Source organism: Lissotriton vulgaris, chromosome 5 (assembly GCF_964263255.1).
Source record: "Lissotriton vulgaris chromosome 5, aLisVul1.2, whole genome shotgun sequence".
In the NCBI taxonomy this organism is placed as follows: domain Eukaryota; kingdom Metazoa; phylum Chordata; class Amphibia; order Caudata; family Salamandridae; genus Lissotriton; species Lissotriton vulgaris.
In genome coordinates this window covers 373,310,100-373,335,646 of record NC_141693.1, presented here as the reverse complement: position 1 = coordinate 373,335,646, position 25,547 = coordinate 373,310,100, and the positions used below count along the sequence as shown (strand labels likewise).

General features: G+C 42.3%; 1 protein-coding gene across 1 annotated transcript in view; it reads right to left on the bottom strand.

Moving 5' to 3' along the window:
- The window catches only part of RPL22 (ribosomal protein L22), a 98,098-nt gene that overhangs the window by 14,911 nt on the left and 57,640 nt on the right, over window positions 1-25,547 (bottom strand). Inside the window, exon 3 of the mRNA XM_086921722.1 lies at window positions 18,077-18,201. Coding sequence (XP_086777848.1) covers window positions 18,077-18,201 — 125 coding nt within the window. The remainder of the gene's footprint in view (window positions 1-18,076; window positions 18,202-25,547) is intronic.

The window sequence follows — 25,547 nt, the reverse complement described above, 5'->3', positions numbered from 1 at the left end:
AGATAAAAAAATATATATATATCTGTTGTGTGCAAATAAGCAATCTAGTACATTTAGCAGCAAGACTATAAAGTGCGTGTACAGAAAAGTGCATAAGTGATAAAAAATTGTGATAAAGTGCAAGAGTTAGCGGAAACATATGGAACTACCACTGGAACAGTAATCAACAATTAGGCATCATCTCTCAATGTTTATATACATAAATTCATCTAAATCATCCTAATCCATAATTATTTCTATTTGAAAGGTCAAATAGAAAAAGAAGAACCATTATTTCAAGAAGCTAAAAATGACAGTATGTATAAATAGATTTATAATTCATATATATACATACCTACACACCCCCACTCTCATACCCACCACCCCAGATACCTAGCCCGTTATACCGATGTGAATATTCCGATGAATTACAAATCCCCATGTGCTAGTAAAGAACAATACAAAACAACACAAATGGCACTGACTATATACACACCCAACTCAAAAACCCTCACATAAATATTTGCATGTGTGCATACCTGTGCGATTCCATATATACACGTCTTTGTGCAACACTAAGCCCAAGGTCAAAACAATATCAAAATTCTATACATGATATCCACATAATAGTAAAATCACTGTACAATTAAAAGATATTACAAAATTGACTATCATTAAAATGTTGTACGTGATATGTGAATAGGACTGTATGAAAAATGTATGTATAATGATGCCTAGTGCCTAATAATTGCCAAGTAAAGTGCATAAATGATGTCCCCATAGGTGAGAATCGATGTAAACTTCACCAGTTGTAATTACAGAATATGGGACAAATATAAGGGACTTCTAATAGGGAACCTAACTAGAAGAACCAGAAACCAGAACACAGATAAAAATAGAATCAGAAGCTGGCGAAGCCAAATATATCTACAAAAAGTGATGCATCTCCTCAATATTATTGAGCCCGTTAGGCCAACGGCTATCGAGCTCCAATATATATTTAGACTCCATTTTTCTGAGTTGAGACTCACGATCACCTCCTCGTCTTGATAATGGGACTGCCCCTATCACAAAATAACTTAGACAACTGAGATCTTTGTTGTGCACTCGTTTAAAGTGACGGGCGACAGGGTAAGAGGGGTCACTATGCAGAATAGCCCTGAGATGCTGTAAAATCCGGGCGTGCACCTGGAGCTTAGTGCTTCCAACATATCTAAGCCCACAGGTGCACGTCAGAACGTACACAGCATGATCAGTTTTACAGTTGTAGTTGCCATTGATGGTCTTGGCAACTTTACTGAACGGGGTGTTATAATGGGTAGTAGTGACTCCGAACTTACAAGCCCTACAACTGGAGCATTTAAAGAAACCTCTGGACGGGCGAAGCCATGGGACTTTGGATTTTAATTCAGGTGCTGCTTTGTCCAGATGGTTGCCCATGGTTCTGGCTCGTCTGAACGTCACAGTAGGAGAAGAGGGCAACCTGGTGTTAAGAATGTGGTCGCTCATGATAATCGGCCAGTGTTTGTTCAGAATTGACCTGATTTTTCTGTCTTCTCTACTGAAAGTAGTGATCAGACGTGGGCACTCCAGTTGGGGTGTAGTAATGGGAGGAGGTTCGGTTTCCAAAATAGAGTCAGGGAAGAGACTCTCCCTAGATCTAGACAGGGATTTGTTTACTGCTGTATTTAATATCCGCTCGGAGTAGCCTCTAGCCCTCAATCTGGCCAAGAGTTCTTCCAAGCAGGCATCAAAATCAGAGGGAGAGCTGCAAATTCTCTTTAATCTAAGGATTTCCCCGTAGGGGATTCCTGAGATTGTGTGTTTAGGATGCATGCTTGTTTTGGACATATTTACACGGTTGCTCGGACCGTGGAAGCGACGCACCTCTGAGAACCGAAGAAAGGACCAGCAGGGGGGTAACGTCCCGTCTGTATTGGCGCTGGAAGTAGCAGGACTAAAGCACACTGTACACCGTCTGGGGCCCATTGGAGGGCTAATCAAACAATCCTAAATTGAGGCACAGGGACGGGACCCATTGGAGGGTTAACACTGCCTACAAAGACTCCACTTCCCAGCATGCAGTTGTGGTAAAAACGTGACCATCACAGCACACCGGAGGCTAATTAATTCAGCATTGCTGTGGGAGTAGAGCGGCGAAAGAACTTTCCCTGTGCTGGCCTCTGAAGAGATGCACAAAGGCATCGAAACGCGTCAGGCCGAAGGATACAGCAACTGGAGGGCATACAATGTGCTTGCAAATAAAGGTTTGTGACCAAGCTTTCAGCGGTGTGCGGCTTCAAAGCCCTGAGCTTTGTTTTGGACATTATATATATATATATATATCCATCCAATTAACACCACTCCGGATACAGAAGGTGAGAGGCCACATCAGGGGACAGCAGAGAAAGCCTTTATTGATGACAGCATGGGCATGATGCATTTCGGCATTGTAGCCTTCGTCAGATGCCGCTGTGAGTCCGGTTGTATCTCCGCCCACGCCTTTAAGATCTCCTGTGCTCTCCCCAATTGGAGGGTCAAAGTTCAGCCCCCAGTCACATGGTCGCACTGCCACTGCTACCCAAGTAGAACTACAATTCCCGAAATGCAGTATTTTTCGGGCTGTGGGTGCAGTGAGCAAAGTTAGTGGGGAAAGGCGCGTTGTGTGGAGAAAGACAAGCCAGACAGCAGTGATGAATTTCAGCCTCCCTGGGTCCCCTTGCTCCCAACCTGCGTCAGCGATTCAGCCGGGCTGTGAGTCGACTTGACAGTGCAAACGGCTCCTCGTGACGTATATATATATATTTAGTACCGAGGCTCCCATTCCGACGACAGGGAATGATACAAGCTATGGGAATCTATGAAAGTTCTAATACTGGAGTAACTTGTAATGTCAGAAAAGACTAAATAAAAGGTACCTTTTGCCGCATCACAATATCTACTGTGTGTACAAACAAGTTTGGCAATAAATAGTATCAATTGACAGCAAAAGTGGGAACCATGGGCTCAAAGCCCAACAAATCAGGAGTATTTTATTACCCACAGAAAATACGTGAAAATAAATGGCCCAACTCTGCAGGCGGCTGAGTGCAAATTTTTCCGCATTCGGTTACTGAAGGGAACGTAAGGAGGCCCTCAAGTTTCTACACATGATTAGGTGTACGGACACGTGGCTATTGTCCCTACCTTATGTAGTAGTAAACACTATAAGTAGGGACCCTAGGCTCAAAGTCCAACAAAACGGAAGTAATGCACGGAGAAGTCCAATCTGAACATTAAATGGCCAAACGCTGAGTGCAGGTCACTAGCCCATAAATGAAGGAAGGAAACGCCGGGTGGCCCCTTAAAACATTGACGTGTACTAATATCATGCGGCTACGAGTGCCACCTGCACTCAAAGCACAGAGTGCCCTTCCCTACCTCTCTGCGTCCTAGTCAATGGCGTGACTTGCGAGAGGAAAGGAAATCCACCTGAGCACGTACCCCGCTCCCACTCCCCAACGCATCTCTTTGAACGGAGGTCAATTAAGCCTGAGGCATGCTCAGCCAATCAGGTGGGGCGGGGGGGGGGCACAAATGGACATGGGGATTTGTAGTGCGTGACACCGAAAAACGGTGTCCGGTAGAGTGTGAAATAACACTTTTATTAAGGACAGATAGCTGTGCATTTAAAGTGTGAGGTTATATTGTGGTTCCCATTAAATTACAACAAGTCAGTAGAACAAGTACAGCGCAAGCAGTGTGCAGGCAAAAACCTTCAAAATATAATTTCTGAAAAGCAGATGAAAACATTACTTCGGCAATAGAAATGGTAGAAAAGTGGCACACGCACAACAGATGAAAATTAATGAAAGAAATGGGGTGGGATGTAAGCCCCTTTTAAGATGTATATTAAGTACAATAGATGTCACAAGGATAGTGCAAGCGAAACCTAAAAGCTACTTCCACTGAGAAGAACACAGACAAGAGCTAGTGATTAAAGAGTACCATGCAGCACTGAATATTTTTGCATTAAACGTTCCTTACAATGGTTTACAGCTAGGCAATGTTATTAACGGACAAATAGAAAATACGAACATTGTGGTCTTTTCATCAGTCTCCATCTATAACCAATATAAAACAGGTCTTACAAGATACTTGCATGAACGGATTGGTGTTTTGAGGGAGAAGATAATGCCATTTATTAAGACATGCTTGGTAATTCTCAACTACCAGTAACAGGTAGTGTCTTTAGAAAATAAAACTGGTTTAATCAGAGAATACCTGCTGACAAATCAAAGAAACATGTCCACATATTTTTCTTTACCAGACAAGGGGGCTGACAGTAAACATCAACTTCAAATTGGGCTGCAAATACCTACATAATATGGTTTCACTGGTGTCCTTGTACCAAAAAAAATTTGTTCCATCCCTTCAAAGGATTAAACTTGATACAATATATGCGTTGACACATGGTACATATGCAAGTGTTAACTCAGCAAATTAAGCGCGGACCATCAATTATAAAGGAACCTTCAAATTCACTTGTATGAATCCGGGCACAGCTACTTCACCTTTTTAATCTAGCTCAATGGAAGTGTAGCTATTAAGACAAACAGTGTAGAAATAGAATCCCTCAGCGGGGGAGCACGTTTATGGATGATTTACTATTCTCACTGTGTTAATATTCATCACAGTAACACAGTGAACATTGTGATGGGTCTCTTGCTTCAATGCCCACAATACTCATTTACAATACTAAATGTGCAATTCCCAGGTCTTTAACCCCTTTTTCATAATGGTGAAATTACAGTTCCAAGAACGTCGTACAAACCAGGTGAAATTCCAAAATTAGATATTAAAAATGGAGAATAACTCACATAGTTGTACTGTTCAAATGTATATTTTTAGTTAGCTGGCAATGTTAAAAATAATCCGCATTTAAATTTCCAAATCCAAGTCACTGGCTTTAAAGTAGTGGAATATACCATTCGTGTGTGATGTGTGTTTGTGCGTGAGTTACAGCATTATGCATTTAAAAAACATTTGCAGTTAAATTGGGCGAGTAAATCCTTCCCGAAAGCCTTACTGTGAATTTTCAAGCATAAAATTACCGTCATTTTCAGTGACTTCTGAATAACCAGTTTGATTCCTTATGAATGTCATTCTTGGAGCAACAAAGGGTCAACAAAAATCTTTTTATTTAAAACATACGCTATTTTATATTCAGTTTCCATGGAAATGAGGTACAGTGCACCTTCACTAGTAATGGACATGTAACTGCAGACAGTAGGGAATAATAGAAAACAGATTTGCTATTCCAGAGAATTATTAAATCTAATGCGTCAGTCTATCCCATTCGAGGGCGTACATAACTAGTATTATATGGGAGATCTGTCAAAGAAGGTATTTTGTGACACTAGCCTTCCAGCCCATTAAAAATCAGTTTTTCTAGGTTTAATTTCCTCCTGTTTCTTTAACAGTGTGTTCTAATGCTCCGAGCTGCATGATGTCTATCCAAAGACGTGCTCTTTCTTTGTATGTGAGCAATAATGCAGTCGGCCACCATCGGTTCTATTTTTGAACAGGTCCACCAGATACTGACAACTAGACATGACCCCTTTCCCTTTGTTCCGAGTTCACTAGTGGATAGATTTAGAGATAAAAGGCCATTGATAACGAATAGATAAAACAGCCATTGATGTTAACGAATAGCATATGCGGTCACTGCTTTGCTAAAATTTAAGAGGTTGCCAATCATGCAAGAGTACAGGACAAAACAGAGTAAACACTGTGGGATTAGCTATCAAGAACGCCTCGGTGGGAAGCCTCTCTACCTTTCCAGAGGCAAATTATAACTAAGAAAGTTCAGTTCCAAGCCTATTCAGAGTACGATGTGTGGGTTAGATTCTCAGTCCTTAGGCACACAATGAACAACACTCAAATCATTGTCCAGTCAGTGTCTTTACTTATGAAAAGTATTTTTACTCCACGCACTCAATACTACACAATAATGGATGAATATGTACATGATGGCAAGAGGAAATACCTCTGGGGACATTCTTTAACAGCTGACAGCCCAGCAAGCCCTGAACCATATAACCCCAATACCCCCTCATATGTGGAATGCACCATCACTGGGTGCAGTTATTTAAAGTCACACCTGCCAAGTTTGTCAAGGTTCCACCCCAACAATAAAAATATAAAGAAGTCATGAAAACCATAATACAAGAGACATCAAAACCTCTAATAATGGAACAATTTTACAATGACATCTGTAAGTAAGATTTTACTGTTAATTACGCATTACAAGATTCAATTTACCAAGTGCATGAGGCTTCTCACCTTTTACATTTGATGCAAAGATCTTAAGTACCCTACAAAAGAAGCCATTTCACCCTAGGGGCAAAAGGCTAAATACCCCAGCTCCAAGGGTGTTTGGAAACTGGGACAAGTTCTCCCCGGGCCACCTGGGACATTTAGGGTGGCATGATACTCTAAAGGTGACATTTGGGATGGTGGTGGCATCAGTGCTTTTGTATGCCCACCCCAAACACTTACCGACTGGTACTGGGGTATTGCTACCCATCAGGGCACAGCACGCTCAATTATCAAGCTGTTTACTTCCCAAGCAGTCTTGCACCACAGGAAAAGAAAACAAGTTACTTACCTGTAACTTTTGTTCTCCAGTATTGCTAACTTTCATAGATTCCCATGCTTTGCATCATTCCCCCGTCGTCGGAATTGGAGCCTCTGTAAATAGAAAATACCACAACAGTAGGTACAAAAGAGAAGCCTATGCCTCATCTCATTTTGTAGCCTGTCTCTTTTTGTAAAAGAGACCAAAAAAGTTGCAACAACCAATCAGAATAGCCTCACCCCATAGAACCCCCCTGAGAGAGCCTCAGATTTTCGTAGCCGTTGTGCAACAGTAACTACATCTGTAAGAGGCTGAACTTTTCCCAGGGGAGGAGGGTGGGTGCATGGGAATCTATGAAAGTTACAAATACTGGGGAACCAAAGTTACAGGTAAGTAACTTGTTTTCTTGCCCCAGTATTGGAACTTTCATAGATTATCATGCTTTGTATCAGAGTAGCTAGCAGTAAGCAATAAAAGCACATTTTGTTACATGAGTATCAATCCATCTTTTTACAATTGTTATCATAGGAAACAAACATACCCTGCCACCATAGAAAGGAATACAGTATGTGATACAAAATGTGCAATATAGGAAGGAGGGATTCCCATTGAAGAGTCCAAACAGTAATGCTTTGTGAACGTGTGAGAAGTGCTCCACGTAGCTGCTCTCAAATGTCTCTGACCGGGACTCCTGCGAAAAGGGTCACAGAAGGAGAGTGATCTCGTCGAATGAGCCCGAACACTTCTTTCCAGCGGTTTGCCCATTTCTTGGTGACAAAAGTTAATTGCATTTGAAATCCAACGAGAGATGCCTTGTTTTGAAAGGCAGAAACCCCTTCCGCGGAGCACTGTAGGAAATAAAGATTGGGATGATTTCCTGAAGCTTTTTGTGCGTTCGATAAAATTTCAAACATCTCTGGACATCCAAGGAATCTAACAACCTTTCTGCTGGAGAAGTTGGTTGAGGAAAGGAAGATCTTATAACCACTGGCTCATTCAACTGGAAATCCGTTGGGACCTTTGGAATGAACTTTGGATTTGTTGTAAGGATTAGAATGTCTTTCTTGAACTGCATAAAAGGTTCCACAATATTGAGTGCTTGGAGCTCACCTATCATCCTAACCGATGTTAAGGCTAAAAGAAGAGCCAACTTCCATGAAAGAAATTTAAGACGCGCTCTTTGAATCTGCTCAAATGGGGTTCTCATGAGATGAGCCAGAACTAAGTTAAGCTGCCGGAAAGCTAAGTTAAGCTGCCGGAGGAAAAACCCTGAAGAGGCCCTTTAGGAAATGCTTGATAATTCTTGCTGACCAAAGAGAAGGACCTGAGTATGTCCGCCTGAATCTAGAGATAGCCGCCAGATGTACTTTGACAGAGGAATGAGCCAGACCTGATTTAGCCAGATAAAGAATGTAAGGTAAGATCTGATGCAGAGCTGAAGTATATGGATGGAGATTCTGCCCTTGGCACCAGAGACAGAATCTTTTCCATTTCGCCCGGTAAGTCTTAATTCGTACTTGGAGCACGTGCCTGAGACAGGATTTCTTTACACTCCTTAGTGAGGTTCAAATTCTGGAATTCTCTGTGCTCAGGAGCCACGCTGTCAATAGGAGTGGACTCGGATCTGGATGTAGCACTTGACCTTGAGACATTGTCAAAAGGGACGGTATGGGCTGCAGGTTAATTGGCTGATCTTGAGAGAGTAGGAGAAGCTCCGGGAACCAAAACTGCCGTGGCCACGCTGGTGCGATCAAAATCATTTTGCAAGGTTCCGCCTTGAGTTTCCTGATCAGTCTCGGAATTAGGGGTATCCGAGAAAAGGCGTAAACAAATGCGCAGGACCAGGCTATCGAAAGAGCATTCCCCAATGATCCTAGATGGTGATCTCTGCTTGCATAGAACTGGCATTTCTTGTTTTCTGGTGATGCAAACCGGTCTATGGTCGGAGTACCCCAAACTAAGAATATCTCCTCGTGAATGTCCTGATGCAATTCCCACTTGTGACTGATTGACTTTTGATGACTCAGTGCATCCGCTGTTGTATTGAGTGAACCTGCAAGGTGTTCCGCTGTAAGAAAAATCTTGTGGAGAATTGCCCAATTCCAAATTTCTTGAGCTTCTTTTGAAAGAATCTGGGATCTTGTCCCGCCTTGCTTGTTTATAGAATGCATGGCCGTCGTATTGTCCGTGCGAACCAGCACTGTGCGATTTTGAATACTCGGAAGGAATGCTTGTGAAGCCAACTGAATTGCCCTGAGTTCTAGCAGATTGATGTGGAACTTGCGCTGTTCGGGCGTCCAATGACCACTCACGTGTAACTCCTGCAACACTGCTCCCCAGCCTTCCAGTGAGGCGTCTGGTCAGAACCATGGGAGATGGAGAGCTTGAAAGTTAAACCCTTTGAGATATTGTTTTATCGTCCACCAGTTGCTTGCTTTTCTCATTACTGGTGTCACGGTTATCCTGTCGTCGAATGAGCCTTTTGCCTGGCACCATTGTTTGTCCAGTTGCTCTTGTAGTGGACGCATTGTAAGCCTGCAGTGCGGAATTAATGATATACAAGATGCGATCGATCCTAGCAGGGACTTGTAGAGACGGACTGACAGATTTCCTCTTTTGTAAGAGATGAGCTGATAGAATAAGTCTTTTGTCGTTCCTCCGAAGGGAAACCTTTGTAGCGATTCGTATCCAGGATGGAACTCAGAAACCTGGCCGACCTGGAAGGGAGAAGGACCGATTTGGACTTGTTGAGTTGAAGACCCAGTTGGTTGAAAAGTTGAATGCAGCTGTTGACTGCCTTGGAAGCTGCCTGAAAGGATTGAGCTTTTATCATCCAATCGTCTAGGTAGGGAAAGACCTCTAGAGATTGCCTTCTGAGAGTCGCCGCTACTGGGGCAAGGACTTTTGTAAATATCCATGCTGCAGACCTGAGACCAAAAGGAAGCACCTTGAATTAAAAGTAGCTCTTGGCTACTGTGAAGCGTAGTTATCGCCATTGAGCTGGATGGATTGGTACATGGAAGTACGCATCCTCTAGGTCCAGAGTTGCCATGTAATCTCTTGGATTTAGAAGACGTAAATGTCCTGAAGGGGGACCATTCTGAATGGCAGCTTTGAGGTAGGTGTTAAGCTCCCTTAGATCTAATATTGGACGCCACTTCTCCTCAGACTTGTGAACCAGGAAGAACCTGGAGTAAAAACCTTTTCCTCTTTGAGAGTGAGGTACAGGTTCTATCGCCCCCTTGATGAATAGCTGGTGGGCTTCGAGACGTAGAAGTAGCAGATGTTTTGCCTCGGTGGAGCGAGGAGCTGTTGAAATTCCAACGTGTGGCCAAACCGAATGATATTCAGGACCCAGTGGTCTGATGTAATGATACCCTAGCTTCGCAGACAATGACAAATCCTGCCCCCCCACTGATGTTACCGGAGGGGAAGGAACAGTAGAAAGAGCCAGAAGGCCACTATTGTCTCTTAGATGAATCTCTGCCCTGGCGACCTGGACGGCCTCTTGTTGGCTGCCGAGAGAAAGAAGCAGATTGGCCCTGCCTTTGTGAGTACTGAGGCATGTATGTTTGTTATTGGGAATACGAGGAATAACGTCGTTGGTATCCTCCTCTATTTGAATGACCCTCGCCTTTCACTCCTCGGAACGGCACCTTACGGTATTGAAGAGTGCCTAAGGACCTGGCCGTTTCAGTGTCCTTTTTGATATCCTGTAAGGCATCATCTATGTGCTTTCTGAAAAGCTTATCACCATCAAAAGGCAAATCCAATTTTTGGTTTTGCACTTCAGGGCGAAACCAGGTAGCCCAAAGCCAGCCCTGTCTTCTGAGGACAGCCGAACCTGCTAAAGCTCTAAAAGCAGTTGTGGCGATGTGCATGGCGCAGTCTATTATTTCCGCAGAAGATCGCTCTCCTTCTTCTAAGATCTTATTTGCATCCGCCTCAGCACTCTCCCGTAACTGATCTACAAACGAAGACACATCGCACCACATTTGGCGATCGTATCGTCCTAAAATTGCACGTGCATTGGAGGCACTAATCAGGAGGCTCGCCATTGACGAGAATCTTTTGCCGACATTGTCTAGGTGTATACCCTCTTTATCCGGTGGAGAAGCCTGGGAGATCACGGAGTCCGGCTTTGTTGACCAACCAGGCATGCGGGACTATCAGGGACCCTGTACTTTTTCTCCAGCCGCGGTAGGACCGGAATGACGGTTGCTTGAGACTACATGACCTTCACTCGGACCAAACATGCTCTATGATGGTAATAGAGCGGATGGATTTTCTGTATGGCTCTTTGAAATCGTAAAGAAAGCAGTCCGATTGAACCGTTGGAACTGGCAGGCCAAACCGGTTTGAAGCCCTTTCCATGAGGTTATAGAAACCACCAATGTCAGCTGGTGGTGAATCTACCGGATCCGGTGAAGGAGAAGGTGGATCTGGGAAAATTTACTCATTCCATTCTCTATCCGGATTCGAGACCTTTGTCACATTTCCTCCATCATCCGAGGAATCGTCATCATTGTCACTAAACACTTGCCCTGATGTTATTCCTTGACGAACCTCCGCAGGTTCTTGATCTCTTGGCTGAACCTCAGTGGAAGGAGGAAGTGGTGGAGGGGAAGTCCGAATGGTTTCAGGAGTTTGGGAAGGAAACCTTCTCCTGTAGTCCATTAACATCATTTGCAGGTCAGTTATCAGAGAAGAGGGCCTCGAAACAATACCCTGTTCAGATTGCTCTTGAATTCTTTCTCTGGAAGGAGGTTTACGAACTTCTTCGTAGTAGCCATCTGAATCAGAATCCTGGTATTCTACCTGGAGCTGCGATGGACTGTAAGCATCTCCATATGGACCATCGTCCTCATCTTCCTCTGAATAATCCTCCTCTAAAAGTAAGGCAGGAGAGGCAAGGGTGTCACCTTTCGTGGGGACGTCATATCCGGTGTTATCTGGCATCTTATTGAAATTCTTACTTTTTGCACCGTCTACGTCGGCGATGAGGTAGTCCGACAAGAGCGCAGTCGAAGGAGCCAAAACCATAGTCGACGGAGGTGAAATAGTCAACGGCATAGTCGACGAGCTAGTCGTCAGAATCAAAGCAGACGTCATTGCCATTGTCGTTGCCGACGTAGTCTTCGTCGACACCACAGTCTGTGTCGTCGACGTCGAGGATATTACTCTCGTCGACGATGAAGAGAGTGATGGTCCAGTCGTCGACGCCACCGACGGTCCCGTCGGCGAGGCAGAATGGGTGATTGCTGGATTTTCACCGTCGACGTACCTGAAGATGTCACCGTCGTTGAGCGGGTTTTCTTGTCAGACTTCGAATCCTGAAGTAGGGGCGGAGAAATAACAGAAGGACCTTGTGACCCCTTCTGAGAAGAAACCACCTCAGAAATCAATCCCACTTTCTCCTTTGCACCTCGGTGATGAGATTTTCGGGGACTAGACCTACCAGACCTATCAGAGGTCTTTTGAGAGGTCTTAGAAGGAGAAGACCTACCCCTCTTTTTAGATCTTCTTGACGAGGAAGCGGAAGAAGAATCCTTACTGTCGCTGGAAATGACCTCCTTTCTAGACTTCATCTTTTTCAGCCATATTAGAAGTCTTCCTTCTGTGTCCCTCAATGTTTTAGTAGAGAAGGACCTGCAGATCTTACATTCCGTAGCTTTGTGGTCCAGGCACAAGCATTAAATGCAATCTGTATGCTTGTCATCCACATACAGACGCTTCTTTGAGCAGGTAGCACAAGCTTTGAAAAAGGCTTTCTTCTCTTTATCCGACATCTTTGTAGCAAAATAAGGTTGCTTTTGATGCTGTATAAAGAAAAACTGAGCAGAGCTCAGAGGAGACTCCCTTAGCACACCGTGCGGTAGAAAATCTGAGGCTCTCTGAGGAGGGTTCTATGGGGTGAGGCTATTCTGATTGGTTGTTTTAACTTTTTTGGTCTCTTTTACAAAAAGAGGAAGATAGGCTACAAAATGAGATTAGGTCTAGGCTTCTCTTTTGTACCTACTGCTATGGTATTTTCTATTTACCGAGGCTCCCATTCCGACGACGGGGGAATGATACAAAGCATGGGAATCTATGAAAGTTCCAATACTGGGGCAAAGCCTTTTTAGCTTTAACCCCCTCACATTCCAGTGTCAGGCCCCAAATGGGCATGTGTGGCAGTGTTCCCTAGGAGACCATGTTGGAGCACCTTGTCTTCCTCTTTGCACCCAGCACACTCTCCAGAGCCTGCAAGAGAGTCTGCCACCTTTGTGTTCTCTAAACATTGCAAGAGTATCAGCTGTTTCACCTCTTGTGCTCCTGCAGAAGTGCCATACGTCATGTCAAACTGACTAGTCCTCACCAATCAGACCTCAGCTACACGCCAGTGTTCCTGGGCACTACCCTTCCACCAGGAGACAAAATGATTAATTATTTTTGAGGGATGGAGGAAGGGTTACCATTACTGCCGACTACCTCAAAGTAATCTTCTCCCAGGGTCTTGGCCTTCCCAAAGGATAGCTCATTCATTGGTGAGGACGCTACAAGTGTCTCCTTTCATCGTCCCCCCCACACCCCTGATTGGAACAGCACGCACAGCTTACTCCTATTTTTAGCTGTCCCACTAGTCATATCTGGACACCTAATTGTGATCAGTTGGCCACAAAAGAGAATTGTAGGTAGAAAGGCAAACTCTAGTAACACCTATACCCATCGTAAAAACATTAAAAGAAACAAGACAATTAGTACACAGGGTCCAGATAAATGGTTCTTACTGGTGTTAGGCCACATCACGTGCAATGATGGCCACTCCTGCTGACTCCAGGGAAATGAGGAACATTAGGCTGTCAGATAAGCAGAAAGAACACATTTCAAAGGTGTAATAAAAAAAAAGTATGTTGCCACGCCAGTAGATAGAGGCAGTCTAAAATATCCTGACAGTCAAAGTGCTCAGCTGACATTAAAGACCAATCCCCAAATCAACACTTCCTGCAAGTTCCAGGTGCAGTAAGCAAGCTCAGCAGCAAATTGTCCCGGGGGAATGAGGACCACAAGGCTGAGGCAGAAGAATGTGCACTGTGCATTGTTATTGTTAACTACAGCTTGTATAGCGCCAAATCACCGTCGGGTCTCAAGGCGCTATGGACAGAAGAAGTTATGCCAACAGAGAGCAAAAACATAAAGCACAGGCACTAAGAAGAGCTTAGGGCCTCCCCAAACAGGAGTGCTTTTAGTGATTTCCTAAACTGCAAGAGGTTAGATTCCTTACGAAGAGACTCTGGGAGCCTGTTCCAAACCTGTGGAACTACCACTGAAAAGGATCTGCCGCCCTTCGTTGCTAATTTATAGCGTGGGCAGGACAGCAATTGGGTGTTTGAAGACCTTAGTGATCGTGTAGGTTTATAGACTCCAAGGCGTTCTTTAATGTAAGCAGGTGCTTGACCATAAATTGCCTTGTGGGCAATGCACAAGCTTTTGAACTCCACCCGTTGTTTTATGGGGAGCCAATGTAGCTTACAAAGTAGTGGAGATGCATGAGTGCGTCTGGGTAGCCTAAAGATTAGCCTAGCTGCAACGTTCAAGACTACTTGCAGCCTATTTGTCAGTGTTTTGGGGAGGCCCAAGTACAGGGCATTCCCATAGTCTAATCTTGAGACTATGGTAGCAGTGACAATAGTACGGAGCGTGGTAGAAGAAAGCAAAGGGACTAACTTACGTAGCTGTCTAATTAAGTTAGTGCAGGTCCCAACCACTGACGAGATCTGGCTGACCATTGACAACTCATGATCGATCTTTATGCCTAGGCTTTTTACGTTGGAACAAGGCTTAGGGGTCGGGCCAAGGTCTTGAGGCCAAAACAGAGCCCCCCCAAGGGGACGCCTCGGTTGAAACCACCAAGACCTCGGTCTTTTCTGGGTTTATCTTCAATGAATTTGCTGTCATCCAGCTCGTTGTATGCCTAAGTATTTCTTGAACGTGGGTCTGTGCAAATGCTGTATTATCAATACTGAGTAGCAACTGGGTATCGTCAGCATAATTAAAAGTTTTACAGCCCATGCTTACCAAGGAGTCAATTAAGGGCTGCAAATAAAGATTAAAAAGGAGAGGGGACAACGCGGATCCCCGAGGGACTCCACACTCCAAAAAACCCAAATTTGATAAACAGTCCTCCAGTTGAATCCTTTGGAATCTTCCAGAGAGAAAGGATTTGAGCCATTCGTAGGCTACGTCTTGAATCCCAAATGCGGCTAGTCTGTCCAGAAGCACGGTATGGCGGACAGTGTCGAATGCCACTGACAGATCTAATAATATCAGGGCACTCCGTTTTTTACTGTCAGCCATACCTCTGAGATCAAAGACCGAGAGCATCACCAATTCGGTGCTATGATGTGCTCGAAAACCTGCCTGACGTTCCTGGAGTAGATGATGTAACTCCAGGAATGATGAGACATCAGGACATGCGGTTCCAAAATCTTAGCCACAAAAGGTAACTGGGATATAGGCCTATAATTTTTTTAGTTGGTAGAATCAGCCCCCGGTTTCTTTATTAGGGGCCTAACTCGTGCTGCCTTGAGACTAGATGGAAGTTGGCCCGTGACTAATGATTTGTTTAATAAGGAAACAAGGTCATTTTCTAGGGCAGGAAACGCCAGGCGAAAGATGCTAGGGGGACATGGATCTGCAGGAGCCAGACTTTATTCGATTCATAAGCTGTTCTAAAGCCGTCGGATCAATCAAAGGAAACTCTGAGATAGTGTATTTTGGCGGAGAGAGTTGGGGGTGAGGAGGAGAGAAGTGACTGCTGAAGGTATTCTGTATGTCACTAAGAATAGTTTGTTGAAAGATGTTACAGTCAATTGGAGATTCTAATTTCTCTACTTTCTTGCTTAACTCTGATAAGATCTTAAAAGTTTCCTTTTGTACATTATCCGCGTTACTACGGGATTCATAATCTGCTTTTGCTGACCGAATGCCGGTTTTATATAGTTTAGGAAAAGATTTATAATGATCCCTATCAATGGGATCATTTGATTTCTTTCAGCGTCTCTCTAAAAAGGTGGAGTTTATTTTATGTTCCCTCAAGAAAGTTGAACCATGGGGCTCCTTTTACCGTTCTATTTATTTTCTGATTTCTTTCAGGTGCAATTAGCTCAATGGCCTGACCAAGATTCTGCATTAGATATGCATATTCCTGATCAAGGTCCCTATGCCTATCATAAAACTGTAACTCTCTACGAAGAGTGTCCGTCAAGGTTTCAGAATCAATTTTCCTCCATTGACAAACTTTTTTAGATTTAAGAGGTAGTGGTTGAGGCAAATGGCCGTCAATAGGGATAACACAATTTATCATGTAATGATCTGCCCATATGCAAGGTAGAACACAGCTGGATCGGAGGTCCAAATGAGATCAAGAGTATGACCTTTGATATGTGTGGGTTCCTCTACTAATTGTTTAAGTCCAAGTGAAGTCATGGAGTTCATGAGCAGTCGCGTTGCCCCATCCTTACATAGTTTGTCCCAATGGACATTAAAATCTCCTGTTATTAGGACCTTTTGATAACGTGTGCATAAATCTGAGATGATTGGGGTCAGTAGGTCGTTAAACAGAGCGGTAGATTTTGGGGGACGGTAAACTGTAAGGATGACAAAACAGGAGTTTCTCAGTGTAATCTTCACCCCAAGTATATCCGCTATACATGCTTGAGCTTCTTTCTGTGTGTGAGGTGAGTGGACTTCTCCCTAATGTTCACCCATATGCACAGTCAATAGGTTTTAAATCAGCAAGAGGACGACTTTTAAATGTGTAACACTAACTCCAAATTTCACCAAGAGGAAGTAGGTTGAGCATACAAGATGGCAAAAAGTGAAGCTTGACGTTTGGTAAGCGTAATCCTTTGCAATCTACCAGCAGGAGTCTCCAAGTCTCAAATGTAAAGCAGATAACCTTGGGGACCCCAGATGAATCCACAGGCTGAACTGTTAATGCTTCCATAAGACATTAATGTTTCCATGGCAAAATAAAAAATATTGTATATTATTAGGTCTAACAGAAAGCTAAATACTACCTGTAGGTGTGATTGAAGAACACTTTCCTCAGGTGGGAAGAATTTAATTTAAAATTAGATGTTTGTATTAGCAGAATAATTGTGAATACACAATCGTACTTCTGAATGAAAGAATGCAGCTTTATAACATTTCATAAGTTCATAAAGCATGTAATGGTTCATGTAATCGCCATACTGTCCGTCGTGCCAATCAAGCACCCCATCTTTGTGATATCAAATAAACCTCCGAGGAAACTAATGCTAAAGGAAATGTTTCAAGGAAGTGATTTAAAATAATCTGCCTTGTGAAATTGATCTGGAATCTTATAAGAAAATGTTGCACTAAATCATGAATAGAATACATATTACATGATTTGTTCCATAAATGAGCGTCTAAAACATTCTAAACTACACTAATTGAGTATTAGGAAAACAAACAAGTTTACAACTAAATAGAGAGCAGCCTTAATCAATGTTAGATCAGCAAGGGACACCAGCGCATATCCAAACAAGCATTTGAAATGCAATAGGTCTAGAATTTACCAGAGTTTGAGCTATTGTCATTGTATATGACTGTCTAATTTATGTGTTGGTTTACAAAAACAATAAATAAAAAGCATAGTCATTTACAATGCCAATAGCTTAAACTCTCGCAAATGCAGGACGTATTGCATTGCAAATGCATTCAGCGCCCGTGCTATATCGTTTTTTTAAAGCTTTAAAAAGTGTTAGAAGAGAGATTGACCACAAAGCTATTTGAGAAAGTGCCCAGAAGATGTAATTAAAGTGTACCGAGTAACAGGTAACAGGGTATGACCTCACGGGAATGCAACAAAAGAAGACACTGCGGTACTATGGAAGGAATACTAAGCCTATTGACCAATGAAAAGCCACAGTATACAGTGGACAATAACGCAAGCCACTGAAAAGTATGGGCGGAGCTTCAAGTCCATTTCTGAATACAGCATGCCTCGCAGAGCAGCGCATGTGCTGCCCAGGCTCGACCTAAATTTTATTAAAATTGTACCAAGAAAATAAATGTTTTGGAAAAGTAAAAGAATAAAACTGTAAATTCCACACTAAGTCACTGTTTTGTGTTAAAATATAAATTTTACTTGTGTCAAAAATCCCTGTATGAACACAAAAAAGTAGAGCAAATCCATTCTGCACTTTGTTTCGTGCTAAAAGGAGTCGGCAAAATTGATTTAGCTTGAAATGAAGTTGCAGCTTTCACAGTTTAAAAGTGAAAAATATTGTAGCGAAAATATGAGATTAGTTTAGGCCCTGATGTGAACACTGCCCTGTATTTTTCTAGTACATGGGCAGCAAAAACGTAATTGCCTTGATTCCAAAGCAATTATTCTATCACAGGGCCCACAAGGACAGTAGAGGAGATGCAGCCCCCATATGCATTTGAAGATTAATGTTTATAACTTACCTCTTAGAAAAGGGGACTTCTGAAGTTACAGTTATTTTACTCTTGCTTCTCTCTATGGTCACCACGCCACCTCCGAGATTACCAGCTTTCCCATTAACTTTGATTCGTTCTTGCAAAAACTGCTCCTGTAAAAAGCACATTACTGCCCAGTCAATTTCGACATTGCATTTAAAAAAAATGTAAACTGAATTTATAAGTAAAAACAATCACACAAAAAAACAAAAATCTTATACAGTAATAACCATTTGGGCATTACCTCACGATACCACCCTAAAGGATGCAGTCAAATCTTCGATGCAGTACATATCACGGGTATCCTGCAGTCCTCTCAAGCCCTTTCTTACCTGGATGAAGCTTTTCAAACCAATCTCCAGTCGCACTAATGGCCTGAAAAAATTTGCTGCAACTAACTTTGCTGAGAAAAAAAAATTCAATGAAAGCAGCCACACCCCAAGTCACCAAGCACGACTAATCACCTTATCCAGCTTCAGTTAAAGTAAAAAGTATTGAAGGTGACAAAGTAGTGGAGGAGCATTTCAACATTCTTAATGAGCAGCACCAGCTTGCTAGGTTTTTTGGGTCCATCAGTGGCTTTTGCAACGTTGTACAATGCCTTCTAATGAGCCTGCTGCGATACAGAGCAGTAGGTACAAGAGTGGTTCTCTTCCTTTTCATCCAAAACACCATTTGCCAGCAGGAGTCCTCCAGAACTGTCCTGCTGCCTCTTTACTATGGACCTATTAAAGGGGGAAACAGGAGTCCATCCACCAATATGGTGGGCACACTGCTTAATGGATCGTTTCCAGAGAGGCAATTAGAGTCCACAAGTCTCTTAAAAACAGCATGGTCATAATTTGTTCTTCCACTCCAATCTTTCTCCCAGAAAAAGCCAATCTTGGACATGATGGGTTTTGTTCCCCAATACCGAACCTTTTCTCCAGAAAAATATATCGACTAGTTTGATTTTTTAAACCGACTTCTGGAGTGTAGCCCACTCAGTAGTCTTTTTTTATTGCTTAACTTGTCGCCTCAAACGCAATTTTTTTTTATTAGTCCCGGATTAATGTTCATCTATATCCCGGGCAAAAAAAACATTGTTACTTCGCTAGCAAGAGTGGTCTTTTAGCATAATAAGCAAACAATTTTTTTCTGCATTTTCGGTCTTTCCAACTGCCACTCGAACACGAAAAATAGATTACTAAGCAAATAAAGCATCTAAACCTCTGTTACCTTCCATGCCACGTATAACAACAATAAAAAAAAGTTTAAAACAACCTCAGAAGTTAAGCAGTCAAACAAATACATGCCTTCTCACTACCTACAACTTGGAACTCTGTTCCTTCCTGTGTTTAGGATTTATAAACACTATTTCAACGTGAACCATCAGTACTGCTTTCAACAGAGCATTGATACTAGTTCTGATGCAAGGCTACCGCAATCCTCAAACTTATATAACAAGCATTTGCAATGCAATAGGTCTCGCATTTATTGAATAGATTTTTAAACAATCTTTGCATACTTAATGTGTGCTTTAATGGATGACAGACACCGTTGCTTACTATTTGACTAAAGTATAGCTCAGTGAGCCATAAACAGGTGGTCATCGGCAGGTCACTGGGTTAATACCGGCCCTGGATGGCTCATCTTTCCAGGGTCATTGCATTCGATGATGCAGACACCAGTTACATACAGCGCTGCGACATGACGGAAGTGTAGAATAAACCGCTATATTAAGAAAAAGTCAATGTTTATTATTTGAGCCCATAAGTAGAATAATTAAAATAGGGAGCAGCAGCCAGGATTATAAATCGGGGACAGCTCAAAAGGACGACTTCCTCTCTGTCCTCGAGAGGAGAGGGGGGCACGGTGACTTATCAGCTGTGCCAGCCTCCTATTTGCATATTCTAGAGCGCTTTGAAATAAAGCATTAGCAGCTGTTAAGACGTGCATTTTTAGCCGCTCCGCCTGAATTCTAATGGTGCTGGAGGGCTTGGAAGAGGGGAGAGCTCCTCGCTGTGAGAGCCAGGCGCTGACGAGGGCAGGGGAACAGCTTGGGAGGAGAGGGGAGAAGTGGCCTGGGGCTGGCAGCGGAGGGAAGGGGTGCTTGCAACGGAGAGTGCCAGGGTCGGCACCGGGGAGGGGCGCGTAAAAGCTCAGTGGCACACCTACAAGGGTTGCATTAAACTGTTAATTGAGAGCTGAGGACGGAGAGGGGGGGGGGACTTGATGGAAGGCAGAAAGAAAAAAGCGAGAGATGGATGCTGAGTTTCTCGTGGCTGGGAAGGATGTAAGAAATAAAGAACAGGCAAGAGGAAGGAAGAATGAGTGATGCAACGAAGCAGGAAATACGATAATGAAAGTGGAAGATAAGGATGTAGGAAGCCTAAAGCGGGAAATGGATGTAGAGGCGGAAAGATGAGTTGGCTGGGCGAGGGAGGATGTAAGATGAGGGAAGGACGTAAAGAGGGTAAAGAAAAAGAAAGTTGGGAGCACGGTAGAAGTGGGATTTAAGAAAGGGAGCATTTAGGGAGGGGGTGGCAAATGGTGAGCACTTCGCGGCCGCTTTGATGTTCTCAGTGGCCGCGCGGCTCACCGAGAACATCAAAGCGGCCGCGAAAGTGATCAGCAGATGGACAAATGGTGAGCGTCCGGCGCACACGTACTGTACCCGATCCGCCTTCAGACTTTAGGAGCACTTTTGAAAGCCCCCTTACTTAATATCTCGCCAAAGCATCGCTAACGCGATAGCTTAGGCGAGACCTAAAAAGGAAAGAAAAAAAAGCAATCAATGTGCACTATTCAAAATGACAATACTTAATTGAATGTTTGGGATGGGACCAAACAAGAAAAAACGGTAGTCAATGATTTTCCCTTCCGCATCAGTGAAAGTCCATGCATTAAAACGTTCTTCATGCTGGTACTACTGGGCACTTTTTTTGCAGGTGACCCAAAGGAAGATAGTTATGGCCACCGTAGAAACTCATTCACGCATGATATAAGATTCATTCCTTGCCATTTCACATAACATCGAATTCTACTTTTACCAGCTGAAATGAAGTGCTTTCCAGAGCATTAAGGGTAGTCTAAGAAGAGTAGCTTTTAAAAACATTTAGGCATGTAAAGACCGCATGCGCAACAAACCAGTAAAATGGCATAATTATGATAAAAGAAAAAGTTATCCAAGTAAATTACCGAAACATTAGCTTAGAGTAGTGGTTGCCAGGTGTGCTTTGTGTTTTACTTGCAATTTCACACTATTTCTATCCAGAATGACGTTAGTCTATTTCCATATTTAATCAAATTTTTAAAAGCCTGATGAATATAGCTCAACACTGAAATCTGTAATGCTCCACTAATGTTAAGGTTTCTCTCTGTAAATAACGAATACAGAAAAATGCGTGCCTGTCCCCAAACATGCGCCCCGGTGGCCTTCACAGACTCAAATTAAGCACTGCAAGAGGTACCTGCTTTATAAATTAATAAATAAAAAAGCAAAAATTAAAGCAAGTTTCCAGTCAGTACTGGAAATAAGATGCTCATGCATCAACAAAAAGCTTTAAAGCAGAGCAATTAACACAGGGTGTATTGAAAAAAACGAAAACAAATGATATTCAACAACTGTATACTATCTAGACCCTAAAGACAAATTGCTTTGACACTGGGAAGTGCATTGGGTTCAAAGGGTCTTTGCAGGTTTAATATTCATGTTGAAAATTACATCGCAACCAAAATGTTTGACAGTAGACCAATGAAAATCAAAATATTCTAGCATCTTTAAGTAAAATTAGTTACATGTAACACCAGTCTTCAATTACTTCATACACAATAGAATATCTCCTTGGAGGGTGGGGACTATGTATCAAGCATTTATCTTGACATTAAAAGATTTAAAAATAACCAAGTGAAATTCAAAATGGGTATTAAAATACACAGCTGCTTTGCTGACCACACCTTTATTTTCTCCCCTTTAAAAACGCAATGGGATATGAAAACAGTTTCCACACGAATAGCAGGAAACTACATAACCATTAGAACAAGGCACACTATACCGAGCATGCATCATAGTGGCAGTTGATAACCCAAGTTTTGAGATCGTTAAAGAAGAAAGAATAAAACCTGAACTGAATTAGTTCATAAAGAAACAGTGTGCTATTTCTTATGAATTTAACCAATGTTGCCATGATAATAGCATTGTGGTGTGTTCACACTTACATTCCAATAAAGTTTTATTGACGTGTACTGTTAACATAGTTCCTCCTCGTTCTATAGAATGTATTAATGTCATGGGAGGGAGAAGTGTTTGGAGTTGGATGCACCTGGACGCGTTATTCAGATGCACCAGTGGGTCAATTACTGGTTTAATAAACCTATTTTACTACAATTTACAGACTCCAGGGTCTCTTTACAATGACTACGAGTGGTTTCTACTGACCCACTGTGTATTTTTTTTTATATAATCTTCGACTTTGAGAGTGCCGACTTCACTTTCAATTGTGCGGCTTTCTACGACTTTGCCAGCATTTTTTTTTTGTTTAAAGACCACTATCTGGGTCAGACTGTGATAATTCATCATTGTCTGAACTTTACTGAGTCATGGTACTGTGTTTAGTTATTCTTATACTTGGCAGTTGAGAGGTTCTCTGCGTGTGTACTTTTGAATTACAAGTGCGCTCGAGCGGATCTCTCGTGCGCTGCAAGAATCTCTGGCTGAGGCTTTACTGTGAGGTCTGTTGCACAAAGTTCCTAACGCTCATCGTCATCTGCACCCCAGCCACGTTCTGCGCACGCAAGCCACGTCACATAGCTGCCATATTGAACTTCCAGGAAGAGTTTTGTTGGAGTTATCTGAAGACTGGGTTTGAATTTATTTCCTTTGAAAATTCATGCAGTCCAGCTTAAAGTTTCTTATGAGGAAATAAAAACTTCTCATGTGTGCTATTCATCTGTTCAAAGACCAATCCAATCAGGAGTTAGGATAGTAAACTAAGTTGTTTTAGATGTGGGGCAAAGACTCATCTTGCCAATTTTCCTGACTGTCCTGCTTTAAAAAAAAAAATCACGTTTAAAGTGTAATAGGTTTGGACATTTTCAAAGTTTATGCAAGTCCACGAGAATTTCTCCTAAGGTTTCTGTAAATTCAGTTTCTAACGTTCAAGAGGATTTGGACAATTTACTTTAACATTGTTAATAGACCATTCTAAATTAGGATCATACAATCTAAATATACCCTTTAAAGCAACTTTAGGTGTTGTTCACATTGAAAAAGTACGTTTAGATGTAATGGCGGATTCAGGGTCGCCCATAACAGTTTTATCTGATATTTATTTGAAAGAGAATTGGACTGATAAACTTAAACACACAGATATCAATCCCAAAGCTTTTGGCAACTTTTGATATCAAAATGTTGGGGTATTTTGAAGATATTTTAGAATTTAAAGAACGTTAAGTTCTTACCAATATTTATATAGCCATTGATGGAAAATATTGTAGGATGGTATGATCTGGGCAAGTTGGCAGTTATGTTGTGTCTTTGTACAGATTACCCCATTAGATTGAGGGATATTTCTGTTAATTCAATCAATGTTGAGGATTCCAATGTGGAGTTGTATTCTTGCTAAATATAGTGATTTATTCAAAATAAGGTGGGTCAAGTAAAAGGCTTTACCCACAAGATTAAGCTTAAGGAAGGAGCCATTCCCATTAAAAAAAGTATGCATGGTTCCGTTAAGTGTACGTAAAAATTTCAAATCTCATTTGGATAATTGGTTGCAGAAGGTATAATTGAACCAACGGATAGTTCAGAATGGTTTCAGCTATTGTGATCACACTTAAGAAAAATAATGATCTGAGAGTGTGTGTGGATCTTAGGTCCTTGAACAAGAACAAAGTTGTTGAGACTTAACCCCTGCCTAGAATAAAATAATTATTAGCTGCTGTCAATGATGCCAAGTATTTTTCGATTGATTAAAAATCAGCCTATTATCATGTGCTTCTTAACCACATCCGTGCGGTCCCGATTAACCGCTGGGTGCTGAGCCCTAATGAAAACGGGCGTGGTCATGATGGAACGGATCAGTCATGAACACAGCTCAACCAATGCTCATGACGGAACCGTTCCGTCATGAGCATCGAAGGGGTTAATGATTCATCTAAAGACTTCACAGCTTTTGTTACGCCGTTTGGGGTTTATAGATTTTTAAAAATGCCGTTTGGCTTAGCATCAGCGGCCAGTGTTTTTCAAAAACTTATTGAGGCCCCTTTTCAAGGTTTTTAAGGTGTGCAGTCGTTTCAAGAAAACATTTGAATTTTTGCTAAAACTTGTGAAGAACATGACCAGGGCTCGAAAAATTCCAAAAAATTGTACTAGTCCTGCAGGACTAGTACCTTAAAAAATGAGCTCGACCTAACTGCAACCTACTGGACCTCAGTCTCTGAAAGCGGAGCAAATATGAGAAGATAAGATTTAAAGGCATCTTTATTGCTCATTAACTTTGTGAGCAATAAAAATTCCTTTAAACCTTGTTATCTTGTCACATTTGCTCCGTTTTCACAGACAGAGGACAAAAGTTGGTTTGTTTTCCTACTCGCCAGAAAGGGCGAGTAGGACCTAAAAACAGCTAGACCTTGTTAAATTTAGCTCGACTATGCGAGCGGTCGAGTGGAATTTGCGAGCCCTGATGGCAATATTTTGGAGACTATAGGCATGACAGTAAAGAGAAATTTTAATTTCTGGTTGAAGAAATGGATTATCTGGGTCACAAGATTTCAAGTTGTGGTATTTTTCCCCCAAAGATGATTTGGTGAGTGCTTTGGATAAGGCAAGTACACCCTATAATAAAGATTCCCTACTCCCTTTTTTTAGGGTTAGGGGAGCACTATGAGATTTGTTAAGGGGTATACTTTGGTGGTGGAACCATGGAGGCAACTTCTTAAAAAAGGGACACATTTTGTCTGGACACAAGTACATGATGAGGCTTTCAGTCCGGTCAAGAAACTCATTGCGCAGGCTCCAGGTCTTAATACTTTTGATCCCAATGGCAAGCCATTTGTGACGGTTGATGCCAGTGATATAGGCTTAAGAGCAGTGTTTACTCAGTTGGTAAATGGCAAGGAGAGAGTGATATCTTGCATTTCTAGAAGACTCAAAGGGGCTGAGGAACACTAAAGCACCATCAAGAAAGATGTCCCTTGTATGTGCGTGGGCTGTGGAAAAATATATTTTTTTAAATGTGGGAACGTCCCTTTGTCCTAGTTATGGATCACAAACCTTGGTTATATATGCTGATGGAGTAAGATCTGGTAATGCCTCCGAGATTAGTAAGACTCATAGCACGGTTACAGGAATTTAATTTTGAAATAAGGCATATTGCGGGAGTAAGAATGTAACAGCTGACTGTGTCTAGACTTCCTCCTGTAGATGTGTCTGAGGAAAAGGTATTGGACCTTCATGAATGTGTTGTAGCTGTTGTAG